Source organism: Anser anser, assembly GCF_964211835.1.
Source record: "Anser anser genome assembly, chromosome: W".
Taxonomy (NCBI): Eukaryota; Metazoa; Chordata; class Aves; order Anseriformes; family Anatidae; genus Anser; species Anser anser.
This window is the reverse complement of record NC_139731.1, coordinates 15666074-15684854: the sequence shown is the minus strand read 5'-3', so window position 1 is coordinate 15684854 and position 18781 is coordinate 15666074. Positions and strand designations below refer to the sequence as shown.

The following is an 18781-nucleotide window of genomic DNA, read 5'->3' as shown; positions in this document are numbered from 1 at the left end:
GTCCCCGGACGGAACAATACCGATGGTTATTACCAAGCCGTCGTGGTAACTGACTTCATTTTACGAGGGCACGATGAGTCAGGCCTCGGCAAAGCAGCCGGTCAAGTTGTTCAGGAAACGTAGGAAGGGAGTCTGAAAAACGAAGCCAAAATGTTTTCAGGAATAGAAAATTGAACAGCCATCTAGAAAATAATCTTTTAAAGCTCGTCACCATCGATTGCTGTTGGTGATTTCGTGTGGCAATGTAAACTGTAAGGACGAGTGTGTTTAAAAAAAAAATAAAGTGTTTTCTTGCAAGGAAGATTAGATCCCAAGTTCTGAACTCCCTGAAGGCATGAGAATGTGTTTTACTTCACCGTTCATATAGTGACTTCTTTACCCAATCTTTGAACGTCTAGGAGTGCGTGTTTGAGCATTTGCACTCAAATCCTCGAGGCGAGGTATCTTCCAAGGATCGCAGAGCAGTTTTTATAAGCTGGTGGGACAAATCTTTCACGTTCCCTTTAGAGGTCAGCTACCTAGGAGGCTCTAACGAGCAGCTGTCCAATATTAGGTTCCCTTGAACGTAAGATCAAATGACTGATTTTACTGAGGGATTTCTGTGGTCTTATTTACTATTACACCGTGAAACGCTCGGATATACTCCCAGTCTCCTTCCTTTCCTGGGCTTCATTCCCATCCCGCAAGGAGTGACTGGGAGAAATGCTGCGCTTTGCTTTACCTCTGTTAGGTAGCCAAATTAAAACATCATTAATCTGAATCTGAAAAGCGTTTTGGCGTTTTTGTTCTTCTTCTTTGGTGTCCGGCCGCTCCGTGCTCCTCCAGGTCGGACTGCAGGATGTCAGAGCGGATCCTGAAAAGCAGGAGCCCTTTAGTTTATGGCTACTTGGGGTAGCTCCAAAAAACCCGAGACTTTTATACCCCAAGAAGACGACGTGTTTTCCCCGTTACCATCTGCTGTTGGAGCATCGAGCTTGCTCCGGTTGAAATTTTCCTCTAAAATCTGTTGGATGGGGAGGGCTGGCGTGTAAAAGCTCAAAAAAATGAGGAAGTCTGCCAGCACTCTTTTTTTTTTTTGAAAGCGACTGAAAACAGAACTGTCTGCCAAGTTTAAGGTTATTGTTTTAATATGCAGCACTACTATCTTGCCTGTAAACTTGCTGTGCGTTTTGAACTGTGGGGGTGGCCGGGGAGAGTAGCATCAAGTAGGCTTTGCTGTACAATAAAATCCAAGGTAACTTCCTTGTATGCGAATTAACTTGTTCTGCTGCTTCACAGGAAACATCTGTAAAGTGCCTTTTTCTAATAAAGTTCCTTGCAAGCTCATTGTTGAAGTTAATCGCCGTCAGCCCGCTAAGAACTTCAATTTGTCTAGCATGTAAATTTGCACAAGCGCGTAGCTGTAGGTGAGGTGTAGCGTGCTTCATTTAATCTCAGAGAGAGCGATCTGAGTCCTGATAACGTCACCGAAGGAGTAGTTCGTAGATCTTCCACATCACCTCTTTAGAGATGTGCTTTTAGTCGTTAACCGATGATGCTGAAAAACATCCCAAAATGTTTACTTCGAAAGGATGAGGAGCAGATGCTGGTACGCTTTTCAGATATGATAGGCCCAAGTCTCTCAGGTACACTAAATATAATTTGGAATAACTTTTCTATTTGGAAGTAATATATAAAATAATTTTTCTATTTGGGAAAAAAAGCTGAGAAACTTCGAATTGAGGTTGACAAGTTATTAAAAAAGCTCTGGGAAGTTAATACATAAGGCTACGTATTTGTAACTTTTTTTGTTAATGCTTACAAGAATAACAGTCCTAAAACCATCCGTTGTTGAAGGTGTATTTGGAGATATGTGTAATTCCACATGTATCTTGCGACTCTAAACTGTCTGAGCGTTGGGTTATGCAGCAGTTTGGTCAGACCAGAGGCTCCCCTGTGCAACAGCACCCTGAAAGAGCTCTTTCGCTTCTTTCTCTTTGCATGAAAGAAGCGTACAATTAATGTTCAGGACACTTGGATGAGGGCAGACTGTACCGATTTCCTCCACATCTGGGTAATTTTTCATTAAAATAATGTAGTGATCCATTTTTTGACTCTTCTAGCGGTTTAAATTCCCGGCTATGTGAACTCAGACCAACGCGTTTTAAAAATCTTCTGAGCATGGGTGACTTTGAAGTCTGCACTTCCTTCAGCATCCCTTTCAGCCTGACTTCTGATGTGTCTCCAGAGCATCATCATCATCCAGAGGTCCCCTCTGGGAGAAGAAAGCTTAACGTCCATCCTTCCACCTTTCTTTTCTACTGAAAACGAAGTTAGAACTTTTATTTTCAAAAGAAAATACCGTTTCGTAGTTCCAACCGAGATGGCGTGAGTAGCAGGCTCGTATGCAGCTGTTTTAGCCCAAATAGATTCTGTAACCCCGCTCGTTATCGTTAGTGCATAGCAATTACTTAATAGATGTTCAGATAAAGCTGCTGCAAATAGGCCTTCTGTTTGACGTCTGCCTAACGGAGCTTTCTTCGCAGGTAAGAGAAGTGAGGCAACTTGGCAGCAGGAGCAGGGTAGAGGTAATCTGGGAGCGATTCGGGAATGAAGGCATTACTTCAGTGGTTTGACACTTTCAGTTTAAAAAATATATATATATTTTTTAATATTTCTCGCCATTTTGCAAGAAGACTTCTTCCGAAGTCTCTTTGTTTCGGCTTATTTTTTAATTTGGTTTTTTTTTTTACTTTTAGCTTTTAATCTCAGCCCAAGTGTGCGTTTCTTTCTTAACGCTTAATTAAAGGTGAAATGAGGTATTTTGTTAGCGTACTGCGGTTTCTCCCTGCTAATAGTTTCAGTGTAAAGTGGTGGAATTTGTCCTGTGGATCGAAATAGCTTTTAACAGCAGCCCTGCCAATGATCCATGCTGATGCTGATACAGAATATTGGAGCGTATGCTCTGGTTTGCTCTTGCATTACTGAACAAAACAAACAGAAAAGCCCCCCACAATGTTAAATGTCTAAAAAATAGAATTTAAGAATGTTGGATGCGTTTATAAATTCTACTGTCACTTGGGAAATCTGTTTTCAGAGTTCTCCGGGAAGAATTTGTAGTGGAGTTAGGCTGATGGCTGCCCGCTGCTGGAATTTTGGGTTCCTTCGAGGTGTACGTGAAGCTTTTCTCTCCAAGGAAACTGAAGAAGAAAGCTAGTAGAAACAGTGCTATCTTCGTGACAGTCTGTTAGCTTATCACCGAGCAAAAGAAGGTGGTGATGTGGGAATAACGAAAGATAAAACGATTCTTCCTTGGTACAAAAATTAGGATATAATGGAAGAAGGTGTTAGGATTTCCAGTTTCTCCATCTTTTCAGCAGTGACTTAGGTGTGGGTTAAAATGACAGTGTGTAAGGGTTTTAATTCAAAAAAAAAAAAACACGTTTTGGAACAGAGAACTTAATCATAAACTTCAGGATTTGCTTATAGTCGTTGTTTCCCCTTTTTCATTCAGGATTTCATGGAGGATGGGGCGGCAGCTCTTACCAGGAGGCTTTATTCAGTGAAGTCGGAGCAAGCAGGGACATTTGGCTAGGCAGCTGGCACTTCTAGACAAGGTTTTATCTTGGGCTTCTCTCGCAGGTTTCTGAAGAAGACTGAAAGGCAATAGATCAGATTATTTTAACAGGGAACTTAGTTGCCCCACGAGGGACTTGCTCCTTGTCTGACCTGCAGTGTAGGATTTCTCCTGCTCTCAGCAAGCTAGGGCGTTCATCTTCACCATCTAAAATACAACTCAAGCGCATTGGGTTTAGTTTGGCTCCTAGGACAGCTTCAGTTCTTGGCTTGCAAGAAGCAGAAAAGAGTTTTGTGGGGAGCGTGTGTGTGTGTGTGTTGGTTTTTTTCCCTCCCACACCCATCCTTGAGGAGGTTAGCTTTCAGATTGCGATCTGTTTCAAGTCTTTTTCTCCCACCCTTTACCTCTTGTTAATTATATCTTTCCATATTTCTGGATTCATTTAAATATATTTTTTTAAACGTTTGGCTTAATTAGCTGTTTTTCCCAGAATTCAGTACGTGTTCTTTTGTGTGGAAGTTCTTGCCTCGAGGGGTTTTTTGAGCTGGAAAAAAAACACAACGCTTCGGAGGAAAAGTGAAGACAAAAATCTTCAGTAGTTTTCTGCACAAAGTGTTGTGGAAAACGCTCTGAGCTCAGTTAACCTCTTGCATGTCACTGGTGTGGAAGCTTTTTGACACGTAGGTCATTTCTCTGCAGGGAGATTTGCATTAGACCATCAAATGGCTGTTGACTTTGTGCGATAGGTATGCGGCTGTTTTCACAACCGTGTACTAAGAAGCTACCTCCAACCAGGGGTGCGGTTTGAGTTTCACGCAGCAGTTCCTGCCAGCAGTTTTTCTGCCACCTTTTGAGTCTGGGGGCAGCGCCGTTGTCCCTTAAGTTGATGCAAACCCTGTGGCTTTTTGTCAAACTGTATCAGCGATGACCCGCTGATGAGTCCGTCCACGGGAAGCCTCACTGAGGTCGGTGAAAATCTGCAGAGATGAAACGTATCCAAGATGAAATGTGTAATTCAGTGCGTGTGCATCACCGTCCTGGGTGCTCGAGCTGCGGGGAGAGAAAATTCTGTAATGTAAAGAGGGGTAGAAATAGCACTTCGTAGGAACACTTGAGAACGTCTCACTTACTCAGAACTTTATCTGGGAATTTGGGGTAGTAGCAAGGCCGTGATTTCAAACGAGTACGATTTAAATAACTTCTGTACGAGCGGTTTAATTTATGATGATGGGATTTACCATACGTACAACTGCAACTTTGGACCTGCTTCATATTCCGCACCATCCTGCTTGCTGCTTGCTTGCTTGTTGCTCAGGTGCTTCGCTGGCTTTGCTCACCAGTGTAAGTGACTGAATAGCCAAGAGATGTCACCTCGAGTCTCAGTTCTGCCTGTGTCTTTAATCCCCTGCTGTTTAATAGCTCAGAAGGGTTGCTGTTCAGTCTAGGCTGACCTTAGCAATCAATTTAGACCTTGCACATGATCTTTACCTTTTGTGCAGAGAAGTTCCTGCCCTTGGACGCAGCCTGACATGCCGTTTCTACTGCTTACGCTGAGTCTGGTTTAGCCTGACATGTAAATTGAAACGTGTGCCAAGGATGGGATTGGATATGTCCAGGGATCGGGCAGGTGTGCCATCGCTAATCCACACATCAATGAACGTGCCACATGGAATAAAGATAATGGAAACGTTTTGGATCTTTAACAAGGCGTAAAACCTGTTGTAAGAAGTCAAGGTTGTATCCTCTTGTACAACAAAACATACTAAAGTGTTTTCTTCTTTTTAGTCCAAGTGGTAAGAAGTTCAGAAGCAAGCCTCAGTTGGCAAGATACCTGGGAAACACTGTTGATCTCAGCAGTTTTGACTTCAGAACGGGAAAGATGATGCCCAGTAAATTGCAGAAGAACAAACAGAGACTAAGGAATGATTCTCTCAATCAAAATAAGGTTTGTTAGCAAATACTGTGTTTAAGGATATCCTAAGAATTTCCTTTCCTGTAGTTCATTTAGCAATTTCTTTTCTGCTTAAAGCAGCCTGCTTCTAAGTTGTACGTGTATGTTTTAATTTTTAGTAGTGGTAGAGATGGAAAATTTTTAAATAGAAGGGAATGCTCTGCTACTACCAAGGAAATACCAAGGTGATGTTAAGTATGAAACAAAGGTCTGAGTAACTCAGAGGTTGGCTAAAGGCTATAAAGAGCTATAGTTCTAGTCATCTGCCTGAGTAATATTCTCAATGGTAAAAGTTAGGACTGTTGACGTCAGTTTCTTCTGTGGAAGACTTCAAAATTCCTAATTCCTATGTTCATCTTCCTGTTCTGAGATGAAATAGTTCACATTTTGAGTACGTGCCAGGAAGCTTGTTTTCTGAGGCAGCTTATTTGTCTGTACAAATCCGAATGTCCGTTTGGAGCCGAGCAAGGCCAGATATTTTTCTGCTTGATTGGGCCTTTGTCAATTGATCGGATTGTTCTCTGATTGTCTTAGTTCTCTTTGAACAAACATCCCCTTTTGAATGCCGAAGGGAATATGTAAGGTAGATTAAAAATGAAAGTCTGAAGCGTAGAGGATTAAAATAATGGATATAGCATATAAGGACAGGACAAGTAAATTTATCAGACTCTCAGATAGTATATTCCTAAAGAAAATATCGATACCTTGTACAACAGTTCTCAAAAGTTCAGAAGGATTTCTGTAACAACCTGCAACGTTTTTCTTTTGGAAGAGCTTTATTCTTTGAGATTTCGTAATTTACAGTAGTGTATGAAAATGCCTAACAAGTTATAGCTGTGTCTTGTGCACTGTTGTTTTTGGTCATCTGCCGCTTGTAATTTGTGAACCAAACATTTCATGCCGATTGCTTTTTATTTAAATCGTGCCTTCAGATTCTTTCATTTTCTTCCCACAGACGTGAGGCTTTCAAATAATACGACTATTGGGGCTACTCCAAAGGAACGTTTTGGGTGGGCAGTTTGCATGAGCAGAAATTACAAAATTTGGTATACAAAATCTAGACGAGACTGTGCTAATTTTGTATTGCTATGATTTAGATTGCTTGTATGCCGTTTGCAGTAACTCTTAACTATCAGATTAGAATCTATAATTAACGCTTTCTTTTTTTTAGGTAAATAAGACTTATTATTTGAAAGTGAATGAATGTGTGGCTCATGAGCTTTCAAGAATTTCTGCAGTCTCTGCGATAGTTAAAAATGGGACCTCAGCTTAATCCTGAAGTTTCTGCTTTCTTCCTTCCACCAGACATTGTGAAAAACATTGGTTGTGGTCGTCTTGTAGTCTGCCTTGCAGCTGTGCTGCTAGAGGGACCATAAACGAGAGCCTCGCGTAGGCATGTTTATGTATAAACTTGCTCATATTTTATGGGTTGTTTGTTTTTGTACAAACAACTCACCACGAACGTTTCTAAACTCTTTGGCTCCCCTTCTGTTACAAGACCGAATATCCAAAATATACTTTAGCCTTCCTTCTGCGACGTGTCTAGACGGTTAGATTTATGCATCTGGTGGATGGAAAGGCTGTCTTGCCATACCTCTAGCTTTGGAGATTCTCATCGTTAGCAGCCTAGAGCTCAATGTCAGAACTGACACGTGAACCTCTCCTGGTTCAAATTGGAACTGAGGGTAATACATGCTAATAAATGCTTTCCAGTTTTGACATTCATGTGCAACAGTGTAAATGACACACACACTCTGCTAGCAAAATTGTACTCTCTAATCTTAGTAGTATGCATTCTTATCGGCCTTTCTGTACTGAAAATAAAGGCATATATTTGATAGGTTGAGCTACTGTAGGACTACAGGAGTTTTGCTTCAGCCTAAAACAACCTTCCCGCTGTTTTCAGTGTAACCATTTTTTACCTTTCAGTTGCAGATTAAGTTATTTATTTGGAGTGCTTTTGAAGAGACAATGAAATAAGGAATACAATAGATACAGAATAGAATCATAGAATATCCCGAGCTGGAAGGGACCCATAAGGATCATCGAGTCCAACTCCTGCTGTGTTTATAAGAAAAAAATGTGCTTATTTTTTTATTTTGAAGGGGAACCATAATAGAGGCTACTATTTAACATGCTGTCTGATTATAGATGACTTCTTAGATTACAGGATATGAAAGGCTAGGAAGTACATTACTGAGGTTTTAAAATGTTTTCATGATGGGGGCATATTGATGCTTCTGGGAAATAGTCTGGTATCTTTTTGAAGACCTGAAATTCTTTTGGAAACTGTTACTGGAGAATAAATAAGGTGCTCCTAATGAATAAAAATGAGCAGGGGACACCGATATTTCTGCTGTTTGATATATTGCTATCGTTCCTAGGGCAGGAAAAGGTTTTTGTGCTAGTGATCAAGCGATGCAACTCCCACAGGTTTGTGTTTCTGGATGCTGAAGTTCTGTAGGTGTGCTCAAAGCTCAATGTGGTGAACTTCAGGTGGTGAACCTGTGCCTGACCACTTGAAAAGTGTAAATCAAGTCTTTTGGCCGGAAGGCTCAGAGTTCCCTGGGCTTCGGGACAGGTGCTGACTGTACATCAAGGGATGTTTGCTGCTGCTTCCTTCCTCAAGACGGATTGGAAGCTCTTTCCATGTCAGGGACGAATTTTGTGTATGGCGAGTTTATGGTTTGTTGTGAAAAAGAGTTTCTCTGAACATCCGTCGTTTCCTGTTAACTTAGGATGGCTTTTCCCTGTAACTCAGAGGATCTGCAGGTGCTGGAGATAGATGGGCTTAGCAAGTTTCTGTCCTAAGGAGTTTATTTGTTGTTCAGCACTCACAGTGACTGTTTTGCTAGGAGATCAGCGAGCCCAGATGTGACTGTGATGAGAAAGGAAACAAAGTGAGACAGTAACGAGTGTAATTACAGTGCTTGGGACTTGATCTGTTCTTAGTTTAAACAGTTTATCCTAACGACCATTTTCTAGTGTGTTGCTTCGATTAAAAAGTATATTGGACATCTAGTCCTTAAAATGGCATTTCCTGTGTACTTCATTACTCATCAGGGTTTTGCTTTAATTCTAAGGGTTAGATCATTAATGTAGCTGAGTTTTTTAAGTTCTCACACTGCCTGAAGGAATTTCCTTTTTTTTTTTTTCTTAAGCTTAGTTTAATGGGTATATTTTAAAATTTCTCTGTGAGTCATATTACAGGACAAAAGGAACCTGTATCTTTTTTTTTCAGGAGCTTGAAACTAAGGCCTTTGCTCCGGAAGCGTTAGCTAAACCAGATTTATCCCCCACGTTGTGGATGGCTCTGTCATATTATTGTTTCTGTAAATTTTCATAGCTGTTTTACCACTAATACTGAAGCTACTGCAGAGAACGTCCCGGAGGCACGGACTTCAGAGGTTCACGTACGGCTTTGAACTTGACGTCACAAGATCAGGGAAAGCGAAGCTGGTAGGATAAGTAAAGTCTGTCACGGTTCTGGTCTAGCTCTGGTTGGCGATTCTGTGCTCATCAGAGCTGCTTTAAATATTAAAAAAAAATACACGGGAAAAAGTCTAACGTTAGACTTCATTAGACATCAGTTAGAGATCCTGTCAGAGGGTTCACCGTAGGCCCCGTATTTGATAGGAGGGACGGATTATTACGGTTTTTAGCAGTAATATTACAAGACGTGGGGACTGGCTTCTGGCTGTGAGTTTATAAACAAGAAGTGATAGATTCCTGCATTTCTGAGGAAAACTTCCATGGGAATTCGCGATTTTAGCGTTGTTATATTTAAATGAGTTAACTGCGCTACCTGGAAATGAAGAAAGGGGACCTATAAAATCGCAAGGTGTTTCTAAAGGAGTGGTAGGAATAGAGACAGAAAGACTTCCACTGAAAATAATGTTTCTAGAACTCTTTCAGAATTCATTTCTGTGTTCTAGCATACTTTTGCTGCTCTGGAAAATTGTTTTGGCTTTCCTGAGAGGCTGAGTGAGTCGGTATTAAGCAAAGATTCCCCACATGCTACAGGGCGAACTTGTGAGTTCGAGAGAAATGAGTGTGTGAATTGAGTCATAATGTTGAATAGCTAGGAATGTACGTGGTACTCTTGATAAATCACCTTCTTTGCCATCTGGATAAAAAAATTCAGGCCTGAAGTACTGCAACCATCCCTTCGTTTAGGTAACACTGAGATGCCCAGATAAATATGAAGCATTACTCTGTTGCTTTTTCCTATCGATTACATTCCTTAAAATTATGTGGAGGAATTCCTTATTTTTCTATTCTTATTTTTCTACTGGAAAGATTTTTGTGAGGAAAAAGCAATTTCTTGGATTTAGAAATGGGAATTAAATCTCAATCTTCAAATCCTCAGTATTTAGATTATACAATTTGGACTAGACGACTTCATAAAAGACACTGTTAAACAAATGTGTGCTCTCTGGTTCTTAAAAAATCATTAGTTTCTGAGCTAAAGACACATCCAGATGATGAAAGCTAGCTACTCACTATGGGTATTCTGTAATGACCTGTATAAAAATGACTTTAAAATATGGCTAAATGCTCAGGTTTATTAACCAACAAGTCTTTTCACTACACCTGTCTCACATTAAATTCTTGTATTTTCAAAATATCCCTCTTATTTTTTACTTGTTATTTTAAAAGTGTCCCTCTTTTAGTGCTTTGCTAGGTCAGCCTGACGGGGTGGTTCTTCCATCATCAAAATGCCCAGTACTTTAGCACAATTCTGTCCTTGCAAGGTGGATGGCTGATGAGGGGGAGTGTGTGAAGTCATTCTTTCTGTATGTGTGCAGTGTAACACCTATAAACCAGCAATCAAACGAATATCTTTGCACAGAAAGTGTGCAGAAAGTAATTTTCAACATGAAAACCTTCCTATGGGCAAGGCACTTAATGCCTCTCCGGGATGACACGGAGCTATGAGATTCTTCTTGGTAGAAATCACTTTAAATCATTTTAACGTGATCCTTGGATGGAGTCCGCTATCAAAATGTTCGCTGTGCAATTTTTATCCAATGATCTCAAAGCCAATTATAAAACTTCCTTCTAAGATCTGAAATATCACACAATAACTTTTCTTCCTTTTGAGCAAATAGCAGTAATTTTTTAAAAAACATTTTTCTTTGTCAAAAATTAGATATGACTGAGATATTTTGAAGTGCTGAGGACAGTCACACAACATGAACATGCTTTTTGGTATATGTTAATTGGGAAAGTATGTTTTATAGGATATTTATTTTCAGCGTCTCTCTTATATGGATTTAAGCACGTGTCTTGCCAGTGACACCCCTGGAAAATGGGTATTATTTCAGGGAAAACAAGGCAAAATGCAGAAGCAGAGAAATGTGAGTGTCTTCAGGACTTTTGGGAAATGAGATTACAAAAAGCTTTAGGGTACTGTTTTGCTGGCACAGCACTTCAAATTTGCAGGCAGGTCTTGGATAGATTCAGAAAAGCTGAATGATGCGTAGGTTGATGTGCTGTTGTCTTCATCAGTCTTGGGGGTTCGGGGAGACTTCCATTCCCCACCCCAAATGATTCATCTGGTGTTCTTAGTACCAATGCCTGAATGCCTTTCTGTAGCATCTCCGAGGGTCTGAGGGTTCTGTATGTGCCAAGATGTTACTGGTGAAGTGTTCTGTCTGCCTGGGAACCACCAGTTAACAAACCTGATTAAAACTAGCTTGGCCAAAAGACTTTGCTACAGTTTATATAGTTTTAGTTTCTTTCCAGAATAAATTACTGCACTGGTTTAAAAATTGTATTATGGAGGAATTGCTTAGGAAATCTGTGATGAGTTAAGGAGGAAGTTGTTGTCCTTTAAGACTTAGGACTCTATAAACTATTCGCTACAAGCGTATTTTCATGAAGCTGTCTATTTTCAGAAAGTAAGTCACTTGCACAAATGACATTTATCATTTACTAAAAGGTGGACTTTGAAGCAGTATGCTTCTTCCAGAGAAGGTGAGAATGTGGGGAACTGGTCAAGTTGGTACATTTTTTTCTTTAAAGTTTGTGGCTGCAAAGGTTAGTTAAGTACAGCATTTAAGGGAAATCTTTACTCCAGAAAAAGCTTTCTTTTGCTCATCAGTAGAGGATGGTTTATCCAACGTTAATTTGTAGGAATTTTATGTATATCTTTTGTTAATTCACCTTTTTTTTTAAACAGGGAAAACCAGACTTGAATACAACTTTGCCCATCAGACAAACTGCATCAATTTTCAAACAACCCGTCACCAAAGTCACCAACCATCCAAGTAACAAAGTGAGATCCGATCCGCAGCGAGTGACGGAACAGCCACGGCAGGTAAGAATTAATCTATTTCCATTGTAACTGTGCAAAATTTGAAGCAAGCTGAAAATCAAAATATTTTCAGCTGTGCTTCAATTACAGATGAGCAATCTCGTATTGATGGTTACTTATGGAAATATGCTGTAAAAAATACAATTAAATTCCAGAAATAGGTCAGTTGATATGGAGATTTTTTTCTTAATCCAAAACTTCAGTCAGATTTGGCAACAGAATTCCTCTTGAATTTCAGGTACATGTTATATTGTCACAGTTAGACCTCAAATACAAAACTTTTTTCATGTGCAGCTTCTTAATAGAAGTTTCTGTAAAATATACAGTTGTCATCAAGAACTATTATCCCTTTTATGTAGAAGAGATTTGTGCAAAATCAATTCAAAATTATTTTAAATCCCTCTTTTTCAGTATAATACTACAACAAATGCAAAAAACAGTAACTTGAACTCATCTTACACAAGTTCTCCTTTAGCTGCTTGTCTTTATATCAGCGACAGATCACCTCTTCGCACAATGCTTTTTCAGTTTTTTATGGGGAGAAGAGCAGAGAAGAAAAGGAAATCTAGTTGAAGGAATAATCGACTACATAACATAGTGTATATTGGATTTAGGCATTATTTTTAAGTCTGATGTGTATTTTTGGAGTCATAGTGTTGCTACCATCAAATTGAAGCATCTTATTCTGGCTTAGTACAGGGATGAGAAGAAAATGCAGAGGCATGTTCGCATTTTTGTACATTGGTATATCACAAACTTTTAACAACATTTCCTTTGAAACTCAGGCTGTCTCTAATATTGAACTTTCAAACATCTTGAATGCTGTTCTCGTTAGAAATAACATAAGGAATTTAGACTCTGCATCCTCTAAATTCAGGTGAGAAAGAGAAGGAAGAAATATCGAGCCGTATGGGATCATCTTGTTGAGATGTCTTTTAGCAAGATTTGAAGGCCTCAGCTAACCTCACTGTTGGTCCCGTGAAGTTCAACAGGGGCCATGTAAGTGTATCACGTTCAGATCTTAAAGATGCATAATTGCATGTGTCTATTGATTCTCTTCACGTTCTTTGGGTTTTCCTTTTAAACTACTACACTTTGTGTGTTAGGAATTGCCTTTTAGTCATGTCTGCTGAACCGGTAATAATCACTAAAAGGTATGAAAGTTACGGCACCTTTGTGGCAAGAGAAGTGGATGTTTGGCGATTCATATCTTGATGGATTTCAAATCCTCTCGTGCTTGCCTATTTCCTCCCAGTTTTCTTTCTTCCAGAATCTTCGCTTCAAATACGTAGTGAACTGAAATCATCTGGAACGCATCCCTTGTCTTTTGAGAATGACTATCCAGTAAAGACTTGCAGGATAGTTGGTTTTCAAACCCACCCAAGTTAAATCTTTGCTTCTTTAAGTTCTAACAGATGAAACTATAGCAAGATCTTCAAGAAATCGCTGTCTGCTGATCACTGCGTCAGCATTTGGTTATGATCAACATCCTTTTGCTTTGCTTGCAACAATACATCTTCAGAAGAGGACACTTAAAATGCTATTCTTTTTCTGTATTGATATACTTCATTTGGAAGAAATGCTAACTCTACTTGCATTGAATGTAGAATAGTTTATCTTATACGTCTAATATTAAAGCAAGTCTTGAAATGTCTTACTCTTCTGCCTTTCCCCAAGCTAAAGTGCTGCCTTGAGCTATTTCGTTGTTTGTCATGGTGACTGGCGCAGGTGGGAAGCTTGGAGAAGGGAGAGAGTAGTTGGTCAGCGTTGCCTTTACGTAAAGCTTCAATGAGTTCTGAATAAAACTTCCACTAAAAAATCTGGAACAAAGCGATTTAGTGTAGATATTATGCTGTCAATTACTGGAGAATCTTAAGCAAATTGCCAGACTCCATAAGCAATTCCATAAGCAATTTCCAGTGATCTGGTTTCTTTACACACAGATTTGCATCGCACATTTATCAATATTTCTTTGGGTATTGGTAACTGGAGGTATGTAAATATACGGACACGCACATCTTGTTTGAAAGCATCAAGAAGTTCATTCAGAGGTTTTACTTACTAGCTGGATTGTAAATACTAGGAGATATGGTCTTTGCTTGGTTTTCAAAAAGCAAGGGTTCTTTTTTTTTGATGTGATCAGTTGAGATAAAATAGAAGAGCTGGGGTGAGGAGTGAAGTTGCTGGAAAACTTTATTCTTAGTAAAAAGAATAAAAAATAAAAGAAATAAAAAAGAAATAGAAAAGAATAAAACTGGCACCTTGGAGCACTTGAGATACAGTTGTCAGACAAATGCGTCCTTGAGTTCTCTTCCAGATAAAAACTATATTTTCCTGTTATAAATGATCCCTACGTGCATCACTGCCTCCTCCTTCTCTTATATTTTGGCGTGTAAACCTCCCTGTACATAGACATTAAATCAGTGGTGGATACTTGAATGCTGAAGCACTGACTATTGCCTACTTGTATGTAAAGCTTATTCAGTTCCCATTTCCAGTGTCATTCCTCCCTTGTTTCTTCAATTCTTGGCCCAAATCCCTTAAGGGGTTCTTGCTTCTGCATTTCTAGATACACATCTCTAAAAGCCTCACTTGGCTTGTATCTGTTGTATCTCCCTTTTGAAAAGACGGCCTAACCAGAGTTCCCTGAAGATTCTCTTTGGCCTTCCTCCTTATGTAGAGATGAAAATAAACGAGCATTGTAGTTCCTTTGGCAGTCAGGAGTCTTCTTGTGACCTGGGAGCGAAAAGACATGGTTATTAGTGTTGGCAGGGATGATGTTTGGCAGCGCCTCTTCTTTAAGCAGTAAACCCTGTGGTAGTTCCTGGAAAGATAAGTTTGCCTGGGATCTGGGTGTAGGTAAAGCTGTCAATTAGAGCAAAGGATCTGTGGCACTGCTGGTTCCATATATTCAGCGCGATGTTTAGTTGCACACAAATAACGTCACAGGGTTGTCTAAGACTTTTTCAAGCAACTGCTCTGCAAGACAGCGTCTTAAAGGCTTTCAAAGCCTTGAAGGTTCTATAGATTACTGATCATCAGAGTGGAGAACTTCATCCGAGGGGTGGCAATACTCTGGAGAATCCTGGAAGCACTCGAGTTGTGTGTGCATGCATTTTGTCAAGGGTCTTCTGATACGCACAAGACTTCTCCTCTTAAGTCTTCTTCCTCTAAGTGGTCTCTGTTCCAACACCAGTACCAGGCAATCCATGGAGATTTCTCGGATTTTTTTGCATCTAATCAAATGATCAGAAAATCTGTTAAGTTCATAAATAGCAAATCTAGGAGCCTTAATTGCAATTTCCTTCAAAGCGCTTTCACATCTCTTTTTGAAGCATCATCCTGCTCAAATATATTTTAGTTTCCCCTAAGCTTACTTAGGATACGTTTCCTTAGTATTTCTGTGGGTTTGTTTTCTTTTTCCTTTGCAGAGTCCACAAATAAGCCAGTATAAGAAAAAGAACCCTGTAAGATTTCTAGTGGGTCCTGCAAAAGAAAAAAAAATAGTTTTAGCCTCCTAAACGTTGTCAGTCTTGCTGCTTCAAAGTTTCAAAAAGATATGATATATTCTTGATAAATTTCAGAGTAATGGTTTGGATTTTAAAAAGTCAGATTGCCATTGCTGAAACTGAGCGTGGAGGTAATGATGAATCAAAAAATCATGCAGCTGTATCTGTCGTGTTCATCTTAGATGATGGTGAGCACTGTCTTAAAATCACATTTTCTTCCTCCCTCCTTTATGGCAAAAAGGACTCTAGGTGTAGCAATACTTCAGGACACATTAGTCATCCACTTTTGTATCTGGATTTGAGTATTCCTCAGTGGGGAGCGGAGCAAGTCCTGTGGCTATTTGAACCTATTATAGGTAGCAAATCTTTTATGTAATCACTTAAACTTGAGTTACTTGCCTGTCAAGTGTTCTGTACTTAATCGGATCAAATGGAGCGGTGCTGCAAATCAGACTTCTTTTCACAGACACAGGTCTGTGTCCTGTGTAGAGCACTTAACATCATCTTTGTGTTTTAGAGCTCCTTGGTTCACGTTGTTCCACGCTTACTGGCCTTTTTCAGAGTAAACACCAAGCTCACTTATTTCACTCTCCAAACGTGTAACATACCTGAGGTATTGAGTTGAGTGAGCTCAGACTCCTGAGGACTTGATTAATCACTTGTTAATTCTGCTGTATACTGTTGACCGTGGTGATAGAGAGAACTTGAAACCACACTAGTAAAATAAACTAATTTAAGTGGTGATTACAAAACTGAATTTGCAAAAGGTTCAACTCTATCTTCCTGATACATTTGGCTAAAAAATAAATCCATGAACATGCATCAAATGTCTAAAACACATCCAGCCTCCTCTTTGAAGCTTGTTTCAAGAAGAGCAAGTAATCAGTTAATACTGTGTGATCTGATTCCTCTAGTTCTATGGCAGATAGCCACCTTTAAAAACCACCCGAGGATAAACCTGACAGTATTCACTTCCTAAAACCACCTGAGGACAAACCTGTTGTATTTGCTTATAAAATAATCTGTCTTCAGGCCAAAAGTTCTCTTCACAATTGATTTGAAAGTCTATTTTATACTTAGTATACTTTGTAGATACTTGCAGTGGATTGTATTGCAATGAATTATTGAATAAGATGATAGATCACAAGCTAAATCCGACCATAGTCATTTTTTTTTTGCAGAAGATATATGCAGCCTCAAAAGCCTAATTTACTAGAAAAATTGCAGGATGTCAAATAGATGTAATTTTATTTCCTGCGGCTGAACTTAAAAGATTAGAATCCAAAATTAGATTGGGTTGGAAAACTTAAGCTTGTTGGTTGATATCTATTAGAGTTATCAAAAAGAGGGATGGAAGGAACCTGATGAGATTAAGTTCCACCTCCCTCTCCCAAGCAAGTTGAGAAACACTGATATTTTGTTTGGCAGTTATGGGTGTAGGAGAGCCGAGCAACTCACAGGGTATAAAAAGATGAAAGAAGTTTTCTAGCTTTCTGGAGGAGTTCTCATTCATTTAAAAATCTTCCACAGACACTTTGAAAAGCCCTCTTTATAATCGTATTTCCTCATTTCATTGCTTGCAATATCATTGAGTTGAGCAGTTTCCCAAGTGATAACTTGGGGTGTTCTGGCCTCAATTAGCCATTAAAGTAGACGTTAAAACGTAACAAAATTGCATGCTTGGGTCCTCAGTGCAGCCCAAACGTGTTGACTGGATTTTGTAGACGTAGTTCTGTCAATGAAGTAAGGTTTTAATCAGCTTGCTCACCAGGTCATAACGCATCTGCAGGCGGCGTGGAAATGAATCTGGTTCCTGGGAGCTGGGGAGGTGCCAAGCCAGCTACCTGGAATTGGGACCATGCTGTTAAACTTGCTGTTCTTCACAGCTGTGAAGTAGATGTTAGCCTTTTCTGAGTACCGGTGCACGTTAGTAGATACTTGTAGCTGTCTAAATGGAAGAAACCAAGTCAATCAACTGAAACTATGGAATAAATACAAGCTCTGAACTCACCAGCGTCAGAATCAGTCTTGCCTTCTTTGTGTCCAGTCAGTACCTCCTCTGTTGACATCTATGGTATTTTTAATACCACAAATCGTCAGTTGCAGGTGATACTTGAGGTTCTTGGTTGACTTGTGTATAAATCAGCCACCCTCCAAGAATGTTTGAATGCTAAGAACGTACGTGCTTTTCTTTTAAAAACAGCAGAATTGGAGTGTGTCCTTTCCAGCAAGGTTTTCCTGCAGGCTTCCATTGTTTGAGCAACTGCAAAGTAGACTTTTACACATTTAACTAAAAGGAGCTGCTTGTATTTGGTGGCTCTTGTAACAGAGAGGCAAATCTATCATTTCTTTGTTTTCTGAATGAGAAATAATAGTTACTTAGGAGATGATGTTTTTACAAAGCTTACAGGTTAGCTGATGGCTAGCCATTAATCACAAATAGCTTTTCTTGGAAAAGAAACAATTGTGGAGGAAGCAATATTTTATAATTCTCCAAACAAAGGACTTCAGCGGCACATCTGCAGTGCGGGGCTACCATTGTCGGGTCTCAGAAAAAACAAGGAAGCGAAAATGCCGCTCCGCCCTGGGGACCTTGGCATGGCGTTCCCATGCTGCCTCTTCTATCAGAAGAAAACAGAGTTGCCCTCGAGATAGTAAGTTTGGGCGATAAGGGATACATTTCTCGCTCTGCAGGATGTTGTTGCGTAAGAGGTCACTTTTGGCATAAGGCGTACTGACTAATTTCCTGGGAAATGGGTCGCTTGGCTGCTGGCTCCGTCTGAACCCAGAACGCTCAAGCATCGGTAAATGAAGGGCCTGGGTTTTAGGCACTTTTCAGTGTGTGTTTCCTAACGGCCAGACTTCAGGCGAAACTGAAATGGGGCCATTTTTCATCCTCCAACAGGACGAATACCCCTAAGTGACTGATGGATGCTCGGAATGGTTATTCATTCTGCATTAGTAATGAAATATCGCGCCGTAAGAATGATGAATCTTTAAATCCGGTTCTTTTCTCATTCCTTCCTTATCCTGCTCCCATCAGGATTCTCATTACTGCCTAACAGGGTCATGTTTGCTAATGCCTCTCTCCTGGAGGCACGGATCTCGCTTTTCTGGCTGCGCTGGTGCAGCCTCAGCAGGCGGCCGAGGACTGGAGCGGATCAGCCTGCCCCGCTCAGCGGGGATCGCGGTGCTCCCCGGGGCGCTCGGGCTGAGAAAAGCCCCGAAGCCAGGCAGCACACTTGGTCCCGAAGGCTGCCTCTAACTGCGAGACGGCGGCAGGCTGTTACAAAGAAGGTGGCCTCTGCTTGGGGCGGGGCACAGCGTGTGTGAACTTGAGGCTTCTTTTCTCTTTGGGGGTTCCCCGTCTCCGTAACGCTGAGAGAGTCGCAGGTTAAATAATGTAAACTATTTTTGGGGCTGTAACTTAAGAGGCAGACACTTCG

The 18781-nt window shown here is 40.2% G+C and overlaps 1 protein-coding gene across 1 annotated transcript in view; it reads left to right on the top strand.

The window, feature by feature from the left end:
* The window catches only part of LOC310888800 (methyl-CpG-binding domain protein 2), a 32800-nt gene that overhangs the window by 4998 nt on the left and 9021 nt on the right, over positions 1 to 18781 (top strand). The window contains exons 2-3 of the mRNA XM_083815888.1: positions 5342 to 5501; positions 11692 to 11829. Coding sequence (XP_083672014.1) covers positions 5342 to 5501; positions 11692 to 11829 — 298 coding nt within the window. The remainder of the gene's footprint in view (positions 1 to 5341; positions 5502 to 11691; positions 11830 to 18781) is intronic.